Source organism: Emydura macquarii, unplaced genomic scaffold (genome assembly GCF_026122565.2).
Source record: "Emydura macquarii macquarii isolate MOO-44397 ecotype Brisbane River unplaced genomic scaffold, CSIRO-AGI_Emac_v2 contig_561, whole genome shotgun sequence".
NCBI classification, from domain to species: Eukaryota; Metazoa; Chordata; order Testudines; family Chelidae; genus Emydura; species Emydura macquarii.
The window spans coordinates 617,602-636,185 of NW_027130698.1; the positions used below are offsets into that span (position 1 = coordinate 617,602).

At 39.3% G+C, this 18,584-nt stretch overlaps 1 protein-coding gene across 2 annotated transcripts in view; it reads left to right on the forward strand.

Annotated features, from left to right (window-relative positions):
- Window positions 1-14,352: 14,352 nt before the first annotated feature.
- URI1 (URI1 prefoldin like chaperone) overlaps window positions 14,353-18,584 on the forward strand; it is a 50,608-nt gene continuing 46,376 nt past the window's right edge. Inside the window, exon 1 of one of the 2 annotated variants that reach the window (XM_067540009.1) lies at window positions 14,353-14,655. In XM_067540009.1, the coding sequence (XP_067396110.1) occupies window positions 14,584-14,655 (72 nt within the window). In that variant the 5' untranslated portion in view covers window positions 14,353-14,583. The remainder of the gene's footprint in view (window positions 14,656-18,584) is intronic. The other variant, XM_067540007.1, reaches the window with a different exon arrangement.

Genomic DNA, 18,584 nt, shown 5'->3' on the forward strand with positions numbered 1-18,584 from the left:
AATCTCATAATGGAAAGTGTCTGGCAGTCTTAACTATAGGTTTTGCAACCTGCATTGCCTATCAAATATGAGAGAGAGAAAGGGAGTTAAATCTTTCCAGTGGAATGCTTCAGACCTTAGCTAAATCCTGAGTTAAAAGAATGGGGGTTACAAATACCATACAAGGCTATTGTGCTCAGCAGAAAGAGGATTGGCCATGACTGCAGATCCTCTCCTGTCCTGTGTTTTGTTTAATCTATTCAAATGGCAACAAGTCTTCTATATATCTCATTAATTCCCTAGCGGGCAATCCATAGATTACTTTCTAGATTTTACTGCTATAGTGTGTTCTGGTTAACACAAGGTTGTTTTCTGTGTAGAGGTGTGAAATGGAATAATCTAATGGTTAGGGGCCTTTTCAAAGAAGTCCACATACAGAAGGTGTGGGAGGAATGGAGGCTTTGTGGGATGCATGAAGAAAATAAAAATCCTCAGCACTCCCACATAAAGTTAGACAACTGGCAGCCATATGTGTAAGCAAACAAAGTTTTACTACTTCTTTCTAAAAGAGATCATTCTAAAAGCTTTATTTTCTTGCCAGTTGGCTAAGAAGTGAACAAGGAACAATGGATACAAGCTGAAATAATTTGCATTTATGATGAACACAAGGAATATCTACCTTGCATTTTCCTAAAAAAAGAAAAATTAAACCCCATTTTTAATTAACTGATAAACTATTAATCAAATTTTTGCAATGTTAGGTGACATATTATTCATTTAGATAGAATGACTGTGAACTTAAACTAATCAAATCTGATTTGCCCACATATGCTTGATTGAAATACATTTTAACTAGCATATACAAAGAAAAAATCTTGGATTTCTTACCTAATCTTCAGAGTATACTGCTGAGTTAATAAGGGCAGTTTTTTTTTAAATGAGACCACCATTTCTTAATCTGCATATCAAAATCAAGAGCAACTTAATTGCAAAACACATATTCCTGAAATCTAATCATTATACTGCTTTAGGGTATTTTATTGAAGCATGTTAAATTATGGACAGAATATTAATGATGAAGCTAATCAAACCCAATTAGTCACTTCTAACAATAGTCACATAAATATACAAGTCAGGTACTAAAATACTGTAGGTATGGTTTTTAAAATTTTAATATAAAATTTATGTGGTATTTATGAATTATATACTTGTTATTTTTAATCTGAAAATCTAGGACAAGTCATTTCAAAGAAAATGAGCTATGCTAAAAGACAAAGGATCTTGTCCCATAGTATTAGAATTGGCATTCCTGATATCTGAACATAAAAGCAATGCATAGATATAATGGTGATGGGCATATAATAGGATAGAAAGGTAGATAGGCCCTGACTTTCAAATATGGGAATGCAAAAATGAACATAGAATTGCATGTCTAAACTGTGCAAGTGATTATCAGAATCATATGCACAAACTGGGTATTTGCATGTACAAATTTAGATTGGCCCTGATCCTCTAAAGACTTAAGCATATGCTTAACTTTAAACTGAATTTGATTGAATCTGTTTTGGTTTTCATTATGTATTGATATTGTGGGTGGCTTTCCATTGACTAAATAGGCCACTATAGCCTTCTACTTTGATAATTATGGGATGGCAACAGCCATTTTACTTTAAGTTTATCTGCTCTATAAAAAACAAACAAAAAAACCAAACACACATTGAAGGGGTCATAGATGCTAATGGTGTGTCCTTTGTCTGTTTTGAAAGATGATTTAAATTGCAGTCATAAGAGTTTCTATAATTTAATTCATATACGTAATGACAGAGTATTTATAACCTCTATTTGCACTTTCATATATAAGTATATTTTCAGTGATAATTATCTAATTTATAAATTTGTTTTCCATAAATCATAAGTATAATTTTAATGCCAAAGAACCTTTTGCAGTGTTTGCAATTCCATTGACAGCAAAGATTGTTTTGTGTGTCAAAGAACCTATAGCATTTTTTTCATTCTTGGCTCAGTCGTGCCACTTGTGCACAGACTTGTGTAGGGGGTGTGTGAAACTACACTTCTCGAGGTGGAGGAATTACTGGTGGAATGCTTTCTGGGATACAGGGTGAGTGCACCCACTACTCCTCCTCCCCTTCAAGGGAGTGTACAGGGCCACTTCAATGGCCACCTGTATACAGGGCCTCCTCAATGAGTCAGTCAAAGAGGAAGTAGATCCATGGCACTGCTTCATCCCCTTACCCTTTTGGGGTGATGTGTGTGTAATGCATCTTACCACAGTGTGGTTATCTGTCCCTCTCTAGTGGTGAGACCATGAGTGCACTACTACCGCCAGCCTAATTGCACTGGTTCTTTAGCTCAAACAGTAGAGGCTTATGCTTTTAGACCCAGAGGTCTCAGATTCAGTTCCTACAGATGACATGTCACAGATGTCACTGCAGCTGGTGGCCTGTACGGGGTTTGAACTGCTGTGGACTGTTGACACTTGGGACAAGCTTCCCCAGCCAGGAGAAGTGTGAGTGCATGCTAACACAGTGAGACTCGCTGCTAGAAGGGGACAGATGGACCTCAGCTTTATGAGTCTTCTTCTTCCTACAAGCAAATTGACCTGGTCTTCTAGCTCAGATGATGGTCTGAACTTTTTTGATCCAGAGATCTCCAGGTTCAGTCCCCACAGATAACCTATCCAAGGTCATTGTCCATGCACTCTAGGGGGCAGTAGAGGATGCAGTCCCTGTGATCCCATGAGCACAGGGACTATGACAGGCTCGAATGTACAATGTGCAAGTGGCAAGAGCCTTTCCAAATGCTCTTTCCTGCCCTGCATGAGGACCAGTCATGATCTTACTCTTGGAAAGGAAAATACTTTTGAAAGAAGAGCTACCTTATTAAAAACTAGCCCGAATTTCAATGTACCTGAAGCATACTAAGCATATAAATACAGCATCAAATTTTGTGTTTGACGTTATTATGCACCTACAGTTAGTTGAGGAAACAAATGATCAGATTTAGACGTTTGCTTGATCTGCAGGTGTACAATATAATCAGGCAATTAATAATAAATTCTATTATTTGTGCCCACAAACAGAGACTGAAGAGGTTGAGTGCCCTTTGAAAACTGACCCATACTTCTTTTTCATATGGCATACTGCTCATTCCAAGAGGAACTTAATACTTCTGGCTGCATTTTAAAATTCATAAAATTCAGAATATGGCAAATTAAGCACACAACTGCATTCAGGTTTTGCAGGTACAGTTGTATGCCTAATATTTTTTTAAATCTGACCTTTACTAACAGTGAACAAATCAGACCCTACATACATAGTAATCCTTTGAGAAAAACAAATTTAATCCAAGTTTGCTATAGGGTTCTACTAGAAATAATGTGGGTCACTGCCAACTAATTCAAGTTTATTAGCAGAGGCTAGGTCCATTGTAACTCTATTGAAAATTAAGAGCTCCTGTACTACTCTATAAAATCCACACAGTTCTGATGTGGGTGAGCTACACTCTCACATTCTGGTTATATTCTTCAGAGCAGGCTCAGTTACAGTGGCAAACATACATATACTGGATTTGAGTTGATCACAGGATTTCAGCAGAATATTAACACAACAAATACGTTTACATAAAATCTCTGTATATCAAAATAATGTGGAGGTGGTAATGAAAACAAGGTAATTTAAGTCAAGATCCTGCACTTAGCTCAATACGGGAAGTCAGTGGGGCTGCTCTGTGTGTGTGGGGCACAGGGGTTTGCCCCCACTCAGAGCTCAATGGATCAGGGCCTTAGTTAAAACAGGCTCCATTAGGCACCTTTCTGAGATTTAATATCTTCCTTCTTGGTAGGCAGTGGGTTTCTAATATAATCTTTGGGGACTGCGATGTTGGATGGACTATGGAGTCTGACTCAGCCATGTATTTGAAAATGATGATCTGCCCAGCACTACCAATATTTAACTCTGCTGGAATAATCTTTCTGTAAATTTTTTTTGACAGAGTACATAATACCCGAATACTGGACGGTTTATTCACTAATGCCTTACTCCATCTTCAACTACAGCTTCAGATGGTCATTAGGGATGGAGATTGTACCGGGGTGGGGTGAGAAGAGTGGGAGAGGGGTGTTTATCCTTAGATACTATCACTTTGCAGTAAGTTGTTCAATTTCTGCGGTTTAGAGAAACACCCTGTGCTCAGATTTGCATGATGGATCTTGACTCCATTATCCTGCTTTCAGACATTTTGCTATATATGCAAATTGATGTCTGTGGGAATTCTGCACATTTAGAGAGAGTACAAGATCCACCATATTTCAGAAACATTAACTCAGTGTAATCTTATCTATTTCTCTATCAATATCTAGTGCATCAATAAACAGGGGCCCTGTTCACTATTGCATTATTCCAGTTTTCCTGGAAGCAACTCAAAAGTAACAGAGGAACAAACAAGTTCAAATTTTCTGAATTTTGTTATGAAAGAAGGAATTAAAGTGCTCACACAATGCTATACAATACTCAGCACAGTGCTGAGTCACCATAGCAGGTTGCAAAAGAAAGTCAGTGCTCCTATAAAAGACTGCTGAATATCATCCATCGTTCCATGATTTATTTCACTGGTAGTTTATCCAGAAATAATAATCAGACCCTGACTTCCTCAAAACCTGCTCTTTGCTGTTTCAAATCTGAAAATCAATACTAAGAGCCACTGCCCTACAGTTTTCAAACACCTTTCTTTGCATTATTGTGAGGCAGGAGTACACAGAATTAATTCTTTCTGGAGAGGAAGAGAGTCAGTGAGAGTTCTAAGCACAATAGTCTACATTGACACCCACTGGTCTGTTGGCAGACAGCTCTCTCTGCAAACGGACAGTTCTCTATTTTCTGCATGGAAGGATAGTGCCACCTCCGTGGCAACATTTCCACATGATGCCCTTCTGTTTGGGTTCTGCCTGGAGAGAGTGCCACAGATTCTGGGGACAGTGAAGAAGGGGATGAGATATTCTTTGTAGCACCATCCCTTGCTCTGCTTTCAGATTTCAGCATGGGTAAATGAGCTCCTTAGATACTAAGTAGGGGAAAAACATTGGAGAGGGCACACAGACCCTTGGTAAAACAGGGGTCTGACTGCCTTGCATGCTGAGTAGTCATTTACACCTGGCCAGGGTTAGTGGACAATTCTGGTTGTTAGATGTTTACACTTATGTTGCAAAGCTGTAAATGTCAATACAGGGTAGGGTGACCAGATAACAAGTGAAAAATTGGGACAGGAGTGGGGAGTAATAGGTGTCTATATAAGACAAAGTCCCAGATATCGGGACTGTCCCTATAAAATCGGGACATCTGGTCACCTTAATACAGGGTCCAAGGAATGAATAATCCTGTCTACTGTCTTTCTGAGGCACACAGGTGGAATGGAGAGGCTTACTATGAAATCTTGGCCTCACTGATGTCAACAGCAAAACTTTCATTGGCTTCCGTGGGGCCAGGATTTCACTGTAGATTTCACTGTGATTTGTAGAGCATTGCCTATTAGGATTCTTGTTCTGTTCATAATTATTATTATAGCTATATAAAAGTAAACTTCTATATTTAAAACTTTTAACTGAGTTAAAAGTTAACTTTTAACCACAAAGTGCACAGATTTACACTAATGGTGTGAGCTTATTACTGCAGCTCTCGCCTTCCTCACCTGATCACCTCCCCATGTGTTTGCCCCCTAATCATCATGTCTTGTCTAAAATTAGACTGTAAACTCTTTCAGGCAGAGACCATATTTCTGTTTTGTAAAGTAAAGTACACTCTCGGAACTTTAATAAATAAATAAATAAGTTTTAAAATCCCACGGGAACAAACATTCATGCTTTTGACTGAGTTTCAGAACATGAATGCAAGTTATCAGGGATATGTGTCAGGAAATGTGCTTTCTACATACACACATTGTTCCTTTTTAAGAAATCTGCATTTGCTGAATTCAGTCCAGGTTTTGGCCGTAGAAGCTTACCTTTATTATGCCCTCATCAGCAAAGCATGATTTCAGTGGGTTTTAAAGTTAAGCATAGCTGGACTGAGGCCTTATATTTTCTTGTGTGTTCTCCTATGACTTAAAATGGTCAGATATTTAATACTGAAGACGGTCAAGTCCAAGTCCTCACTCTACCATATTTATTTATTTTGATTCATATGTGTATATATATATATATCGCCTCAACTTGTTTTTACCAAAAATTCAAAATATAATCAAATTTTTTTAAAAAAAGCAGCATCTGCTTCTCACCCTGAATGCAGAAAAAAACCAACCACAATAATAGCATTATTAACTAATAAATAAGCACTAAACAATATTAATCAGTATCTCCTTAAACACAAAAAATGGTCTCTTATTTGTGTCTTTCCCTTACTCCAAACTTGGTTCAATAGATGGGCGTGTCCTGATAGTCAACAATTTCAGGCTATTTTGGATCAAGGGATAGGTATGTCAGTTCCAAAGTTTAGGATTCCTCATGGTTAAGGATCTGCAGGCAGGTTTTATGCCGCGTGGACTCCTGTTCAAGCACCTTTGCTGATCATAGCTGTGGCAATATGGACTAGGCCTTCATACTACTGTAAAAATAAAAGTGGCCTACTTAACAGCACATGCAGGCAGTACATTTTTTGCAGTCTAAGCCAATAAATAGGTCTGTGTTTACATTTTAAAGATCTATTCTGTAAATTGATTCAGTCCCCAAAGCAGATTGATAAGAATGATTAGAATATCTCCAAAACTAATAGTCAACTAGATCAATAATACTTAACAGGTTAAAATATGTAAAAATATCTTCTTATACCTTCTGAATGGAGATAGTCTAAGCAGACCTGGTTTATTATATAAAAATCTATTTTTTTTTAATGTTTGCCCATAGAATCAAAATGGCATCTTTGGAGCCATTCTAATCTCTTGGGTCTGATGAAAGCCTAGCAAAATGCCTTGAGTCATCTCAGTTCTCTTTGCTGAATTATAAATGTTTGCTTTTATAAAATTCAATTTTATATTTAAATAATGATAAGGTTTAACACAAATCCACCACAGCCACGAAACATAAAGTTATGATATTCTGTTTGTGGATTTGATTTTTCTTTTTAGAAAGGTTAGGTGAATTTACTATTAGTGAAAGTTTCAGGATTTACATTACTAGGACTGGAGACATTCATTCTAAGTGCCAACTGTGATGCTGGTTTATGTGAGAGGGAGTCTTCATCACCAAGAATTATACTGAGACCACTCGTTCACATAGGCCACTGATTAGAACTCAGATGATTTGTCATTATTTTTCCTGAGCAGATTTGAACAGGTGATTTAAGGGGCATCTTGCGCCAATGCTCCTGTATCAGAGATGTTCTCCAAGAAATGTTCTTTTTACCTAGAGCCCAATCTTGCAATATGTACTTGCATGAAGTCCTTAATCATTCCATTGATGTCAATCAATAGGACTCTTCACATAAACGGGATTATTTGTCTGAGTAAGGGTTTGCAGGATTGAACCCTAATGTTGTCTTTGTTTTCGCAGTAGCACAAATTAAGGACACAGTTTCTGGCCTCCCTCAGTTTGTTTCACTGCCTTACCACAGTTTTTGCTTTTAATAAAGATTAATGTGTTTGGAATTTGACTGAGAGGAATTAAACAAAACTGGTAGGGAGTCGGTAAATAGACAATGCCTTGGGCAAAAGAGTACAGTAAGCTAGAGCGGAATAGATGGCAAGAAACAAAAAAGGTGAATGAACTAAAAGAAGTGGTAGATGGAAGGGAAATATGTATAATTTTAGCAGGAAAAACATGCAGTTTTCAGATGAATGTATTAGTAAAGTGAATAGACAAATGTGTATACAATAGGTTCACTTAGTTGTCTGAAGTGAGTGAAAATTTTGAAGTAAAAGGATAGGCAGAGTTTTTTAAATTAATATGAAAGTGCTAAAAAACCCCACCAACCTTGGTGAATTAAACACCGAGGGAAATGTCAGCTCCTCTCGAGTGAGAGGCATTGTACGTTTTAAGGCTATGGTAAATGAAGGAGATTCAGAGGACTGGATCATTGTAACATATGAAGAGAATGGTACTCCTTATACAAAACAAATGTCACTTTTATAATTTTGAAACACGAGCACGTGAAATACAAATTAGCGGGCACACTTCCTTAAAGGCCATTAAGTGAAGGAGCATTTAAAATGGAAAACAAAGGGGAGAACTTTGTACAAGCCTAACAATTTTAGCCTGTCTCCAATATAAAATACTGCAAATATACAGCAAAAATAACACAATGCACAACCTACATTTAGTCAATAATTAGCATAAACATTTGTCAAGTAACAGAGAATCCAACAATTCCACTGTCAACTCAGAGCCCTTCTGGTTATAAGTCTATCATCAGAGAGCTAAACATTTTAGCTTCATTGAAGCAACAGAGATTACTAAACGTGACACCCTAACTACATGATCCCATATACCTACTGGCTCAAACTCCTAAGGGGCCTCAGCTTGGCTTGTTAAATTCAAAATGCGGTTTTTCACACAAGTTTTACACACACCAGTACTTTGATCTGTACATGGAAACTGCCTTTGTGTTTAGATTAAATTAGATGGTTAGATGTCTATGCAGGCTGCATGCACGCAAGTAGTTTGTGTGTGCTAATGTTAAAAAGTTCATTTGCAAAATTGCAAGAGAAGTTTTAGAGGACTCTTAAAAATCTAGTGCCATGTGTCTGTATAATTTCACCATTAACAGGCATCCTTATAATTACGTCAGGAAATGAATACTGTAACAATGTGGGCCAAATTCTTCCCTGATGTAACTTCCTTGACTTTAATGGAAACATACTATAGTGATGAATTTGGCACCATATATGTCAGGTGCTAAAAAGCAGTACAAACATAGTATTATCCCTAGTAAAAGTCTTGTGATCTGATTCTCCTCTCACTTATAGAGGCATAAATCATCACTGAAGTCAAAGAAGTTATACCAGCATTAAAGCTGTTAAAAGTGAGAGGAAATTCAGGCCCTTAAGGTATTCCACTATCTGGGTTATCTTTGCTAATCTACTGACATGATCAGAAAGCTCTCCTCCTTTACAGAGAAAAGATAAGGAAAAGAGCAAAGTGAAACTAATCTTTTTTGAATCAGGCTTTCCTCTTGGGTGTGACTACATGCAGAAAATCTGGAATTTCCAGGTGACACAAATCAAAAGTGGCAGAAGAACCTATAAAGAATACAAATAAACCATCCAAATCTCATGTACTAAACCAACTAGGACAGCATACATAGTGTAAGAGCTAAGATACAGGCAACTATGTTTTTTGCGAGGTGCCTAGAGCATTATCACATACAGGTGCCACAAAAATAAATTATATTAATTTATTAATATTATTAGCAAACATATAATAAGATTAAAATGAAATACACATTAAATGGGCTAGCTTAACTTTCAAATATTCCTCTATAGATGCTTGTTGGAAAAGAAAATAGAAATCTTAGGGGTTCCTTTACCTAGAAAAGCATATAGTCTATCCAATTTTGTTTAAATAGCTGGTCAAAAAAGTGTGTTTAATTTCTGTGTTTTCTTCCATAGCCTGACTGAGAGCCTGATTCTCAGTCACATTCAAGCTTCTTTTCACCACTCTCGTGGTCAAAATGAGCCTCAAATTACACTTACATCCACTTTAAGGCCCCTTTACATTGCCAGAGCTATGAAAAGGAGCTGTAATGTAAGTTAGAATCAGGCCCATCTCCTGGATAGAAACAAATAAAACCTGATTTACTTTAGTAATTGTTCATACTGAAGCACTGAATCTGAGGATTGATCATTTTGATGGTGTTCCGATATCATGGGGATAAACACGGGACAGATAGATAAGGTGACACTGAGCAAATATTTCGTCACTGTCTATAACTGAGCACTTTAATAGTAATTACAGTGTTTAACTAAAGTTGAAGAAGTATCAGCATGTTGGTGTTGCCTCTGAAGCCTCATATCTTCCTCTAGTGAGAGAAAACTGGACAGAAGAAGCATAAGGGGCTTTAAAGGGCAGCACTGAACATGCCAGTGACAGTATTATGTGCTGATGCTTCAGTCCCCTTTTCCTCTTCTATATGATGACCACTTGACTTGATCATTTATAGTCTAGAGACTCTTGGATAATGGAAGCTTGCCCAACAGTCCCACTGTTCTATGTCATCCCACAAACAAGGCAAAAATATTGACAGTTGCAATAAGAAAAGGTTGAAGAAGATACAAACCTGGGCCCCAATCCTGCAAAAACTCAAGCATGGGTAACTTCATGCATATAAGTAGTCCTGGTGGAACTAGAATAGAGAAAGCACATACCTGGAATCCTAAGAGTATGAACATTCACTATATGGCCACTCTCAAAGTAGATCATTTTTTTAGAATTAACAAACTTGTTGGTCACCCTTTAAGATCCTCACATCCAAGTTGTGCCAGTCCGGCCCCATAAGATTCTCAGAAGAAGGGCAGAAAGAAGAAAGAATAATAATTTTTCAAAATGAAACTTAGAGGGTTGGGAAGAAATCCTGTATTTGTTAGCAAAGAGAATGCAGAGTTATTTTTACAAAGTTTACCAGTTCATTGACCCTTCTAACACATAACAGCAACTAGAAGGAATTTTTTAAAGCAGTAAATCACCAAGAGAATCTCCTTAAGGGGTCAAAAAGAGGCCTCATTAGGAGAGCTAACACCAGAATACAATTAAGATGCTGGGTTGGAGTCTGATGACCAGTCTCAATCGTGAAGCAGCTATAACCCTTTAGGTGCTGGTTCTTCATTCCACTTGAAATCAGTGCAGTGTTAGAATCTACATACTGCAGTCAGCAACATCGACAATATCGTCTACCTGGATATGAAAGGAATATGTGGCAGCGATAACGTTTATAGAAAGATGAAACAGAAGGCACTTTTGCAGAATTCAGAGCTGTACCTAAGGAACAGAATTATTCTGACTTCTATATTCTATAGTAACTTTATCCAATGAGTACTACCGGGACTACTCATAGCATGTAAAATAGATCATATACATAAATCTTTATGAGATTGGGGCCTAACTGTATGAAGAGAGGCATGTAGAAATCTCTTGCTTAATTTGATAGAAGCCAATGTGAGCACATGAGCTGTCATGTTTGGGATCTTGCAGCACGATGTTCGGAGATATTAATTTTAATTTGATGTGGAACAGCACCAGTTACACAATGAATGGATTAGTAGCACAAAGTGATTGGCTTAGCAGTTGATGAATTTATGTAACTTGCTACATTCCCATTGCATTAGTAGCTTGAGCATCAGCAGCACTCAAACTTCAACCTACCCCACAAATGGACCAGCTCTAGTTCGAGTCTAAAGCACCACTTAACCCGAGCTAGAAATTTTGGTGTGGATGGGAGTTGGGTTAGGAGCAACACTTGAGTTATAGTTTAAGCTAACAATGCAGTGAAGGCAACCCCCAAAAGACTTGACCGGAGTCATAACTAACAGAGATTCTGCAATTATAGTGTCTATATTATACCCTATACAGTCTCACTGATGACAGTAGTTTTGCACAGCTTATAAATCCACACAGAGTTTGGCCCAGAGACATGTTTCTTGTTCCTCTTTGGCAAATGATGTATACCATCTGTTTGTCACTATTAAAACATTTTTCCTTGGCATATGAAGTGCAAAATGCAAAAGGGTCCAGCAAACTATCCCACATTTCAGTTAGTACAGTAGAATCTATGTAGTTACAACTCTGATAAATGACAAGCCCTTTTAATTGGCCAAGTTGCCAAAACTATTCAATGCAATGCTTTTTGAGGACTCTAAACAATGGATTAATGGCACACCTACTAGTATAAAGTCTGCATAATTGGCACACATGGAGCTGTTTGCATGCTTTTTCCCTGTATTTAACAGATGTAAAATGGTGTTTGGTGACATACATTTCCCATTCTGTGGCTCCTCTGCTAACTTCATGCTGCTTTTATTCTCTATTATGGCTGATGAAATATTAGAATGTTAAATATTAAAAATGTTTTAACGCTCTGGTTTGCTTTAAGATTAAGTTGTGAAATAAAAAGGAATCTATCTAAGATTTTTATAAATTGTCCAGATCCATAGTTTTTGTGTATCAGTGAGCCCCTGATGAGAAAGTTGATTACTTAATTGGAGTATTTCTAATAATGTTCAAAAGAGATACTAAGCAGGTTAAAAGGAAGCTATTTAGTATGAGCATTTAGAAATGATACAAGATTTACATAAAGTATTTAAAATTAGAAAGGACTAGCTAGTAAGCTGCTTTCTGAAGAATGTGTATGTAAGCCTCATGGTCATTCAAATCTCTCCACATCTATAGCTGTCAAAATATATGTAGGTTCCAGCCTAAATTTCCAGTGGCCTTCAATATTTTGAACTCAACCCTTTTAGAAGTCTAAATATCTGATTTCATTTGCAATTTAGGAGGTCAGCCCATCTCAAAAAAGATATTTTGGAATTGGAAAAGATACAGAAAAGGCCAATAGAAATGATTAGGGATATAGAAAAGCTTCTATATGAGGAGAGAGTAATAAGATTGGGGCTTTTCAGCTTGGAAAAGAGACGACTAAGGGGATATATGAAAGAGGTCTATAAAATCATGATTGGTATGGAGAAAGTAAATAAGGAAGTGCTATTTACTCCTCATAACACAAAAACTACAGGTCACCAAATGAAATTAATAGGCAACAGGTTTATAATGAAAAAAAGAAAGTATTTCTTCATACAACATAGTCAACCTGTGGAACTCCTTGTCAGAGGATGTTATGAAGACCAAGATTATAACACAGTTCAAAAAAGAACTAGATAAGTTCATGGAGGATCGGTCCATCAATGGCTACTAGCCAGCATAGGCAGGGATTGGTGTTTGCCAGAGGCTGAGAATGACCAATGGGATGGATCACTTGATAATTACCAGTTCTATTCATTCCATCTGAAGCATCTGGCATTGCCCACTCTTGGAAGACAGGATACTGGGCTATTTGGACCATTGGTCTGACCCAGTATGGCCATTCTTATGTTCTTATTAACTCTTATCTAGTGAGTCTATGATCTGGGATCTAATTAATCTATGATGTAGTATGAGGGGTTTTCCCAACCTGTAATATGGAATATTGTGGATCTGAAACCTAATAAAACTAGATTCTAGTTTATCCATTATCTAGATCATCTATTATGACTCCAGTATAATGCTGTAGACAACTTTTTTTTTTTTAGGTGGGGGTGGCAGGTAGGCTAAAAAATAATAAAGTAATAACTGTTGAATCTCTCTTCAGTGAGTAGTTTTGTACTGTGACTAAAATTGTTCATTTTTAACAAAGTGAGATAAACTAACTGCTGTTCCCAACTTGGTGTTTCCTTTATTAATGCAAGCCCCCATTTGTCTACCTCCACACAGCAAGTTTCTGATGTAGAATCCAGTAGGCCTGGAATCCAATATCCTCATTATTTGGTCTCTTGTGATTTTGGAGTTCTTGGGATCAAGTGGGTTTGTGATTTAGAATTTCATAAGTCTGTAATGAGCTCTATTGAGTCTGTGTTCTGGTATCTGATGGACCTTTAATTTGGGATGCAGCCGGTGTAGGATATAGTGACTCTGTGCTTTGGGGTCTGAGACTTTGGATCTGATGCCTGTTGGAGGATGAAGGGTCTGATGGTTCTAAAGTAGGAGGCCTGGAATCCAGTGAGGCATTTTGAATCTGATGAGTATTGAATCCTGTTGGTCTGTGCCGTGGGATCTGATGGCTATGGGAGCAAGTGGATGTGGAATTTGTGATCTGAGAGTTATGGGAGTTTGGATCCAGTGGCTCTGCACTTTGGGAGTGTATGGAATGGCTTTGTAAGTTTGATTCAGGTGGCTCTATGCTTTGTGATCTGATGGCTATGGATTCCAGTGGCTGTGTATTTTGGGTATTGGGATCCAGCAGCTGTGTGATCCCATAGCTATGGGACCCAGAGGTTGTGTGCTTTGGCAGCTGGGATCCAGGGGCTGTGTGATGGCATGGAGATGGGATCCAGTGGCTGTGTACTTTGGCAGCTAGGACTGCCGGACTGGATGTTGTGTGATCACATGGCGATGGGACCCAAGGGCTGTGTGCTTTGGCAGCTGGGATTCGTGTTTGGTGCCCCCGGCGATGCGCAGGAGGAGGGTGGAGAGCACCGCCTCCGCCTCTTCGCTCGCCGCTGTGCCTCCCGCCGCCCGCGGGCGCTGTGGCTGACTAGGCTACCCAGAGTGCAGCGGGCAGAGGCGAGGCGAGGCGGGACGGGACCGGGAGGGAGCGCGGTAGCTGGGTTCTTCTGGCTGCTCGTGCTTGTTCCTCGGCCCCTGGGCGCAGCTGGTCCCGGGCGCAGGCGGCGGCGGCGCGGCCCAGAATGCGAGTGTGAGATGCTTCCCCCGGCAGCGGCTCCCCGGGCCCAGGCGGCGGCGGCCCCCGCGTGGATGCGGCTCCGGAGCCGGCGCTTCACGCTGCACAAACATTTCTATAGGACTCATTCGCCCTGCTGAGGAGAGCAGCTCAAGCGCCATCCCCCGCCCGGGCCATGCAGGCCCCCGGCACAGCCCCGCCGCTCAGCGCCGCGCAGGTCGGCCGCCTCCGGGAGGAGCAGGGAAAGGTAAAGGCCGAGCAGCAGTGCCGGGGGCCGGGGTCGGGGCCGCTCCGCAGCGAGGGGTGCCCGGAGCGCCGGGCTCGGCTGGGGGGGACGCGGGGCAGGGGCCCCGCTGTGCGCGGCCCGGCGGAGGCCCAGGCCGCGGGCGGGGCAGGCAGCCGTGCTAACGGTTGTTTTCGCTTCCCCCGCCCGAAAGAGAAAGTGGGCGGGGAGCGCCTCTGCCTGCTCGGGCCTGGCACCGCGCGGAGCCCGCCTGGCCGGGCTGAGCCGCCCGCCTGGACTCGCCCCTCAGGCCAGAGCCCAGCCCCAGGCTGGAGCATGTGCGCGCCCCGCGCTCTCCCAGTAGTGCCACTGACGTCCTCGAGCCCCCAGCCACGCCAGGGTTTGGGGTAAGGAGGGTGACCCCCACAGCGCTTGTACCCCGAGGGTAGAGGCTTTAAGGCGGGCCTGCTTAAAAATGGACCATGGAGCAGCTGGTGGAGCGGAGTCGGAGTCAACCAACGTCACTGGCCTATCTCTGCTGAAAGGATTGAAACCCAGTAGAGAAAGTTCAGGATGAACTGTCAGCCGGAAGGCTTAGTGTCCCGGCCTGTGGCTGGCTCTGTGTTGCAGTCATGTGACTCGAATGGCATTTTCGGATTTCCTTCCTTTTAAATCAAAAGAATACCTTTAAAGAAAGGTTGGAAGATAGCCATATGTTTACTGATGCACCATAGGGGTCATTGCAATCTGTGTGCAAATACTTGTCTTAATATGTAACAAACATCTTTAAGGTTTTATGTCAGGGTATAATTGTACATATAGTACCAATTTTTCAAATTCTTATTCTCTCCGATCTCAGATGCTTTATCTTTTTTTAAGAGGAAAGGTGATTACGCTCTTAGGTCTGCAAGTTGGTCCACACAGAGCCCTGTTGGAGTCAGTGGAGCTTCATGTGGGTCATAGGGTCTGTCCATGTGAACCAACTAGCATAGGTAGGGCTTTAGTGACTAATCAGTCATGAACCTTCTTTTAAAGATTGATTACTTTTCAGTTGTGTATAAAACAGCCAAACCATCAAATATCTTTTTTAAAAAGTTTCCTGCCTTAGAATATTGAACATCTGCTCTTATTCCATGCTGTATATGGGCTTAGTGCAAAACTAGAGATCTCTCCTTCTGAAGATAGGTTAGTCATATCAATTTACTAGGTGGTTGATGCGATTTTGAGCTGATAGGCCTCTGTCCTGCAGTTAGCTCTGTGTAGGTACAGGTGTCTTCCTTCAGGGAGCTCATTGCATGATCAGGGCCATATTTAGTGCACCATCAGCATGAGTATGTCATGCCAATAATCTGTATACTTCTTCAGTTGTCTACTTGGTCTCATAAGGTTAATTTTTGAATGCAACCTAAAAGTAGCTCCCTAGCTATAAAAGAACTCTTAGCAATTCCTGTATAGTACGGTGCTTCTACCAACATCACTTTAACTGAGCATAAGGAGCCTAAGTAATGCATATATGATACAGATCACGAGCATCTTCTGGAATATTGTGTATAAACAAGATGTCTGGCTTTGGAGAAAAAGGCCTACATAATTACTTACCAACCTATCAATTTTCTTATACATGGAGCAGATCAAAGTAAACTGATCCCCTTCTCCACACTCCAGTTACTTTCCTGGGTGGTTGAATGTGATGGAGAATTATGCTTCTGTGTTGCTTTAGTGTCAATTGGTCATAGAGTGTAAGTACATGTCTATCAGGAATATGTAGAATTATTCCCAGTTCATGGCAAGGCCCTTCAGTAAGCAAGTTGGATTGTTCTCAAACGGATCTGCTCCAGTAGAAAAGAGACCCAAGAGGCCATTAATTAAGCCTCAGTTAGGCTGCTGTACCAGAATTGTATTTATCATAAGGAAACTTTACATAATTTCTGCAGATTGGCAAAAAAAATTTTGAATGCTTTAGCTTCAAAATGAAATTATCTGGAGGAGCAAAATTCCTTAGTTACAATGGAGTGTCAGGATAAAGATATAATGGACTTTTCCTCTATGGAACAGAGTGTTGAAAGCTGCATATAATTGCGTTACAACATTGTTTTTGGTTATGAAAATACTACATTTTAATGTTGAGGAGACCATTTCATTTATACCAATGGCCTCCTTTGCAGATATTCATAGTTCTGAGCAAACTTCACTTGAAAGCAAGCTTGAAATTAGATATTACGGCTATAAAATTTTGCACAGTGCTTTTGCTAATCTAGTAATCATATTCATCATATAAATATCTTTCATAATTTGTGTTCTAATTCCCTTAGACATTTTATGTATTTATTCTCATTAGAAGTGATGAAATAATATTTGTCAAATAACTTGAAAATTTCACATTTTAAACAATTATTTAATTGATATATTTTCATTTTTCACCCAGCTCTGACTCACATTCTGATATGCTTGGATTTACACACAAATGTGCACACATACATACACACCACTGTTTATCCAGGTTATAATATGCCCCTTGTAGGACTGAACCTTGGTTGAATAAAAAGAAATAATTTAACTTTAGTCCCACTAAACTGAAATTTAAACCATATTGTGGTTTTTTTTCCCCTCTAGGCTTGGAAATAATGAGATATACTGTTAATTACCTGCAGACCTAGAAATATTTTTGTTTGAATCATGATTGATTTTTAGCATGCATGCTGTTCTGCTAAAGTGGATATATGTTGCATGCTTTTACTGATTTAGGCATGAGTTTGGGTTTTTAAAGTGTAGTGAATAGTTCTCAATCTTCTCAGTAACAGGAGTCCTCCTCTTTCATTTACCCAGGCCCTTCATTCTATTTATCAGTGTAGAAAGAGCAGGATCTTCATGAGCAGCTGACACTTGTTTGCGGCTGCAACCTTCCAGTTTAGGAACTCTGTTGTAGAATGATTTTAATTCTTGGTTAGAATAGCCATTTGCCTGTTGGACGATTTTCATCGTTAGATGGTAGTGATAATCAGGCCAACCATTAAAAGCAATTTTCAGGACTTCTACTAAAGGCACTTTGTGGAAAAACATGTCTTAGAATGTGTATCTTGGGGATAAATTATAGAAGAATATCTAGTAATTTTCATGATAAAGACTATCACTGAAAGCACCGTGTCTGCTTAAAGTTTTGAACGCTTTTGTAAAATAATATAGCATATGTATCACTGATTGTTTGAAAGTACAGTACCTGTAGGTGGAATTATTATATTAAACCCACTGCTTGTAAGTGTAGGAAGTACAATACAGATATTTAAAGAGGCAGAACTTCATGTTCTAGAGCCTGGATTTAAATTTAATAGTTTATATATAAAATGTGATTCCCTGTGACTAATGAATCTTGGGTTACTAACAGATAAGAGGTAGATGAGTATTCTGTACTGTTTGTCACAGTTCTGCAGACAGTTAATTTTCAGTGGACTGTTTTGTTGTATATTCTCCATGCCAAGTATTAAAGAAATGAACAAGATATTTGTTACAAAAATGGGAGATATTTACAGAGCCAATTAAACCCATGAGGGACTTGTTGAGTGCAAACACAATCTTGGGTAGACTAAGAAACCATTGAGGTCTGTCTGTGTAGTGGTTTTAATAGGGAATATGTTTTTAATATTTTCATGTTTCATTTATTCACGTTTGTTTTTTCTTTCTGGGTTAGGAAGAGTAGGAAGGGAAAGTGACTCTCTTGCAACTCACCATGGCATCTAAGTATCATGAGGTTTTAGCACACCTGTTATTGTAACTCACTGATCAGTGGATGGTTACATGTCCCTACAGATTACCATTTTATGAATTTATTTGATGTAGGGTGATGTTATCTTTAACTCCAAGTGTTATGCTTAAGGTCCTGTTTGAATGTACAGTTTTTCAATAGTTGAAGAAAACAATTGAAAGTGGTGTACATAGCTTGTGTCCCATGCTTCTTA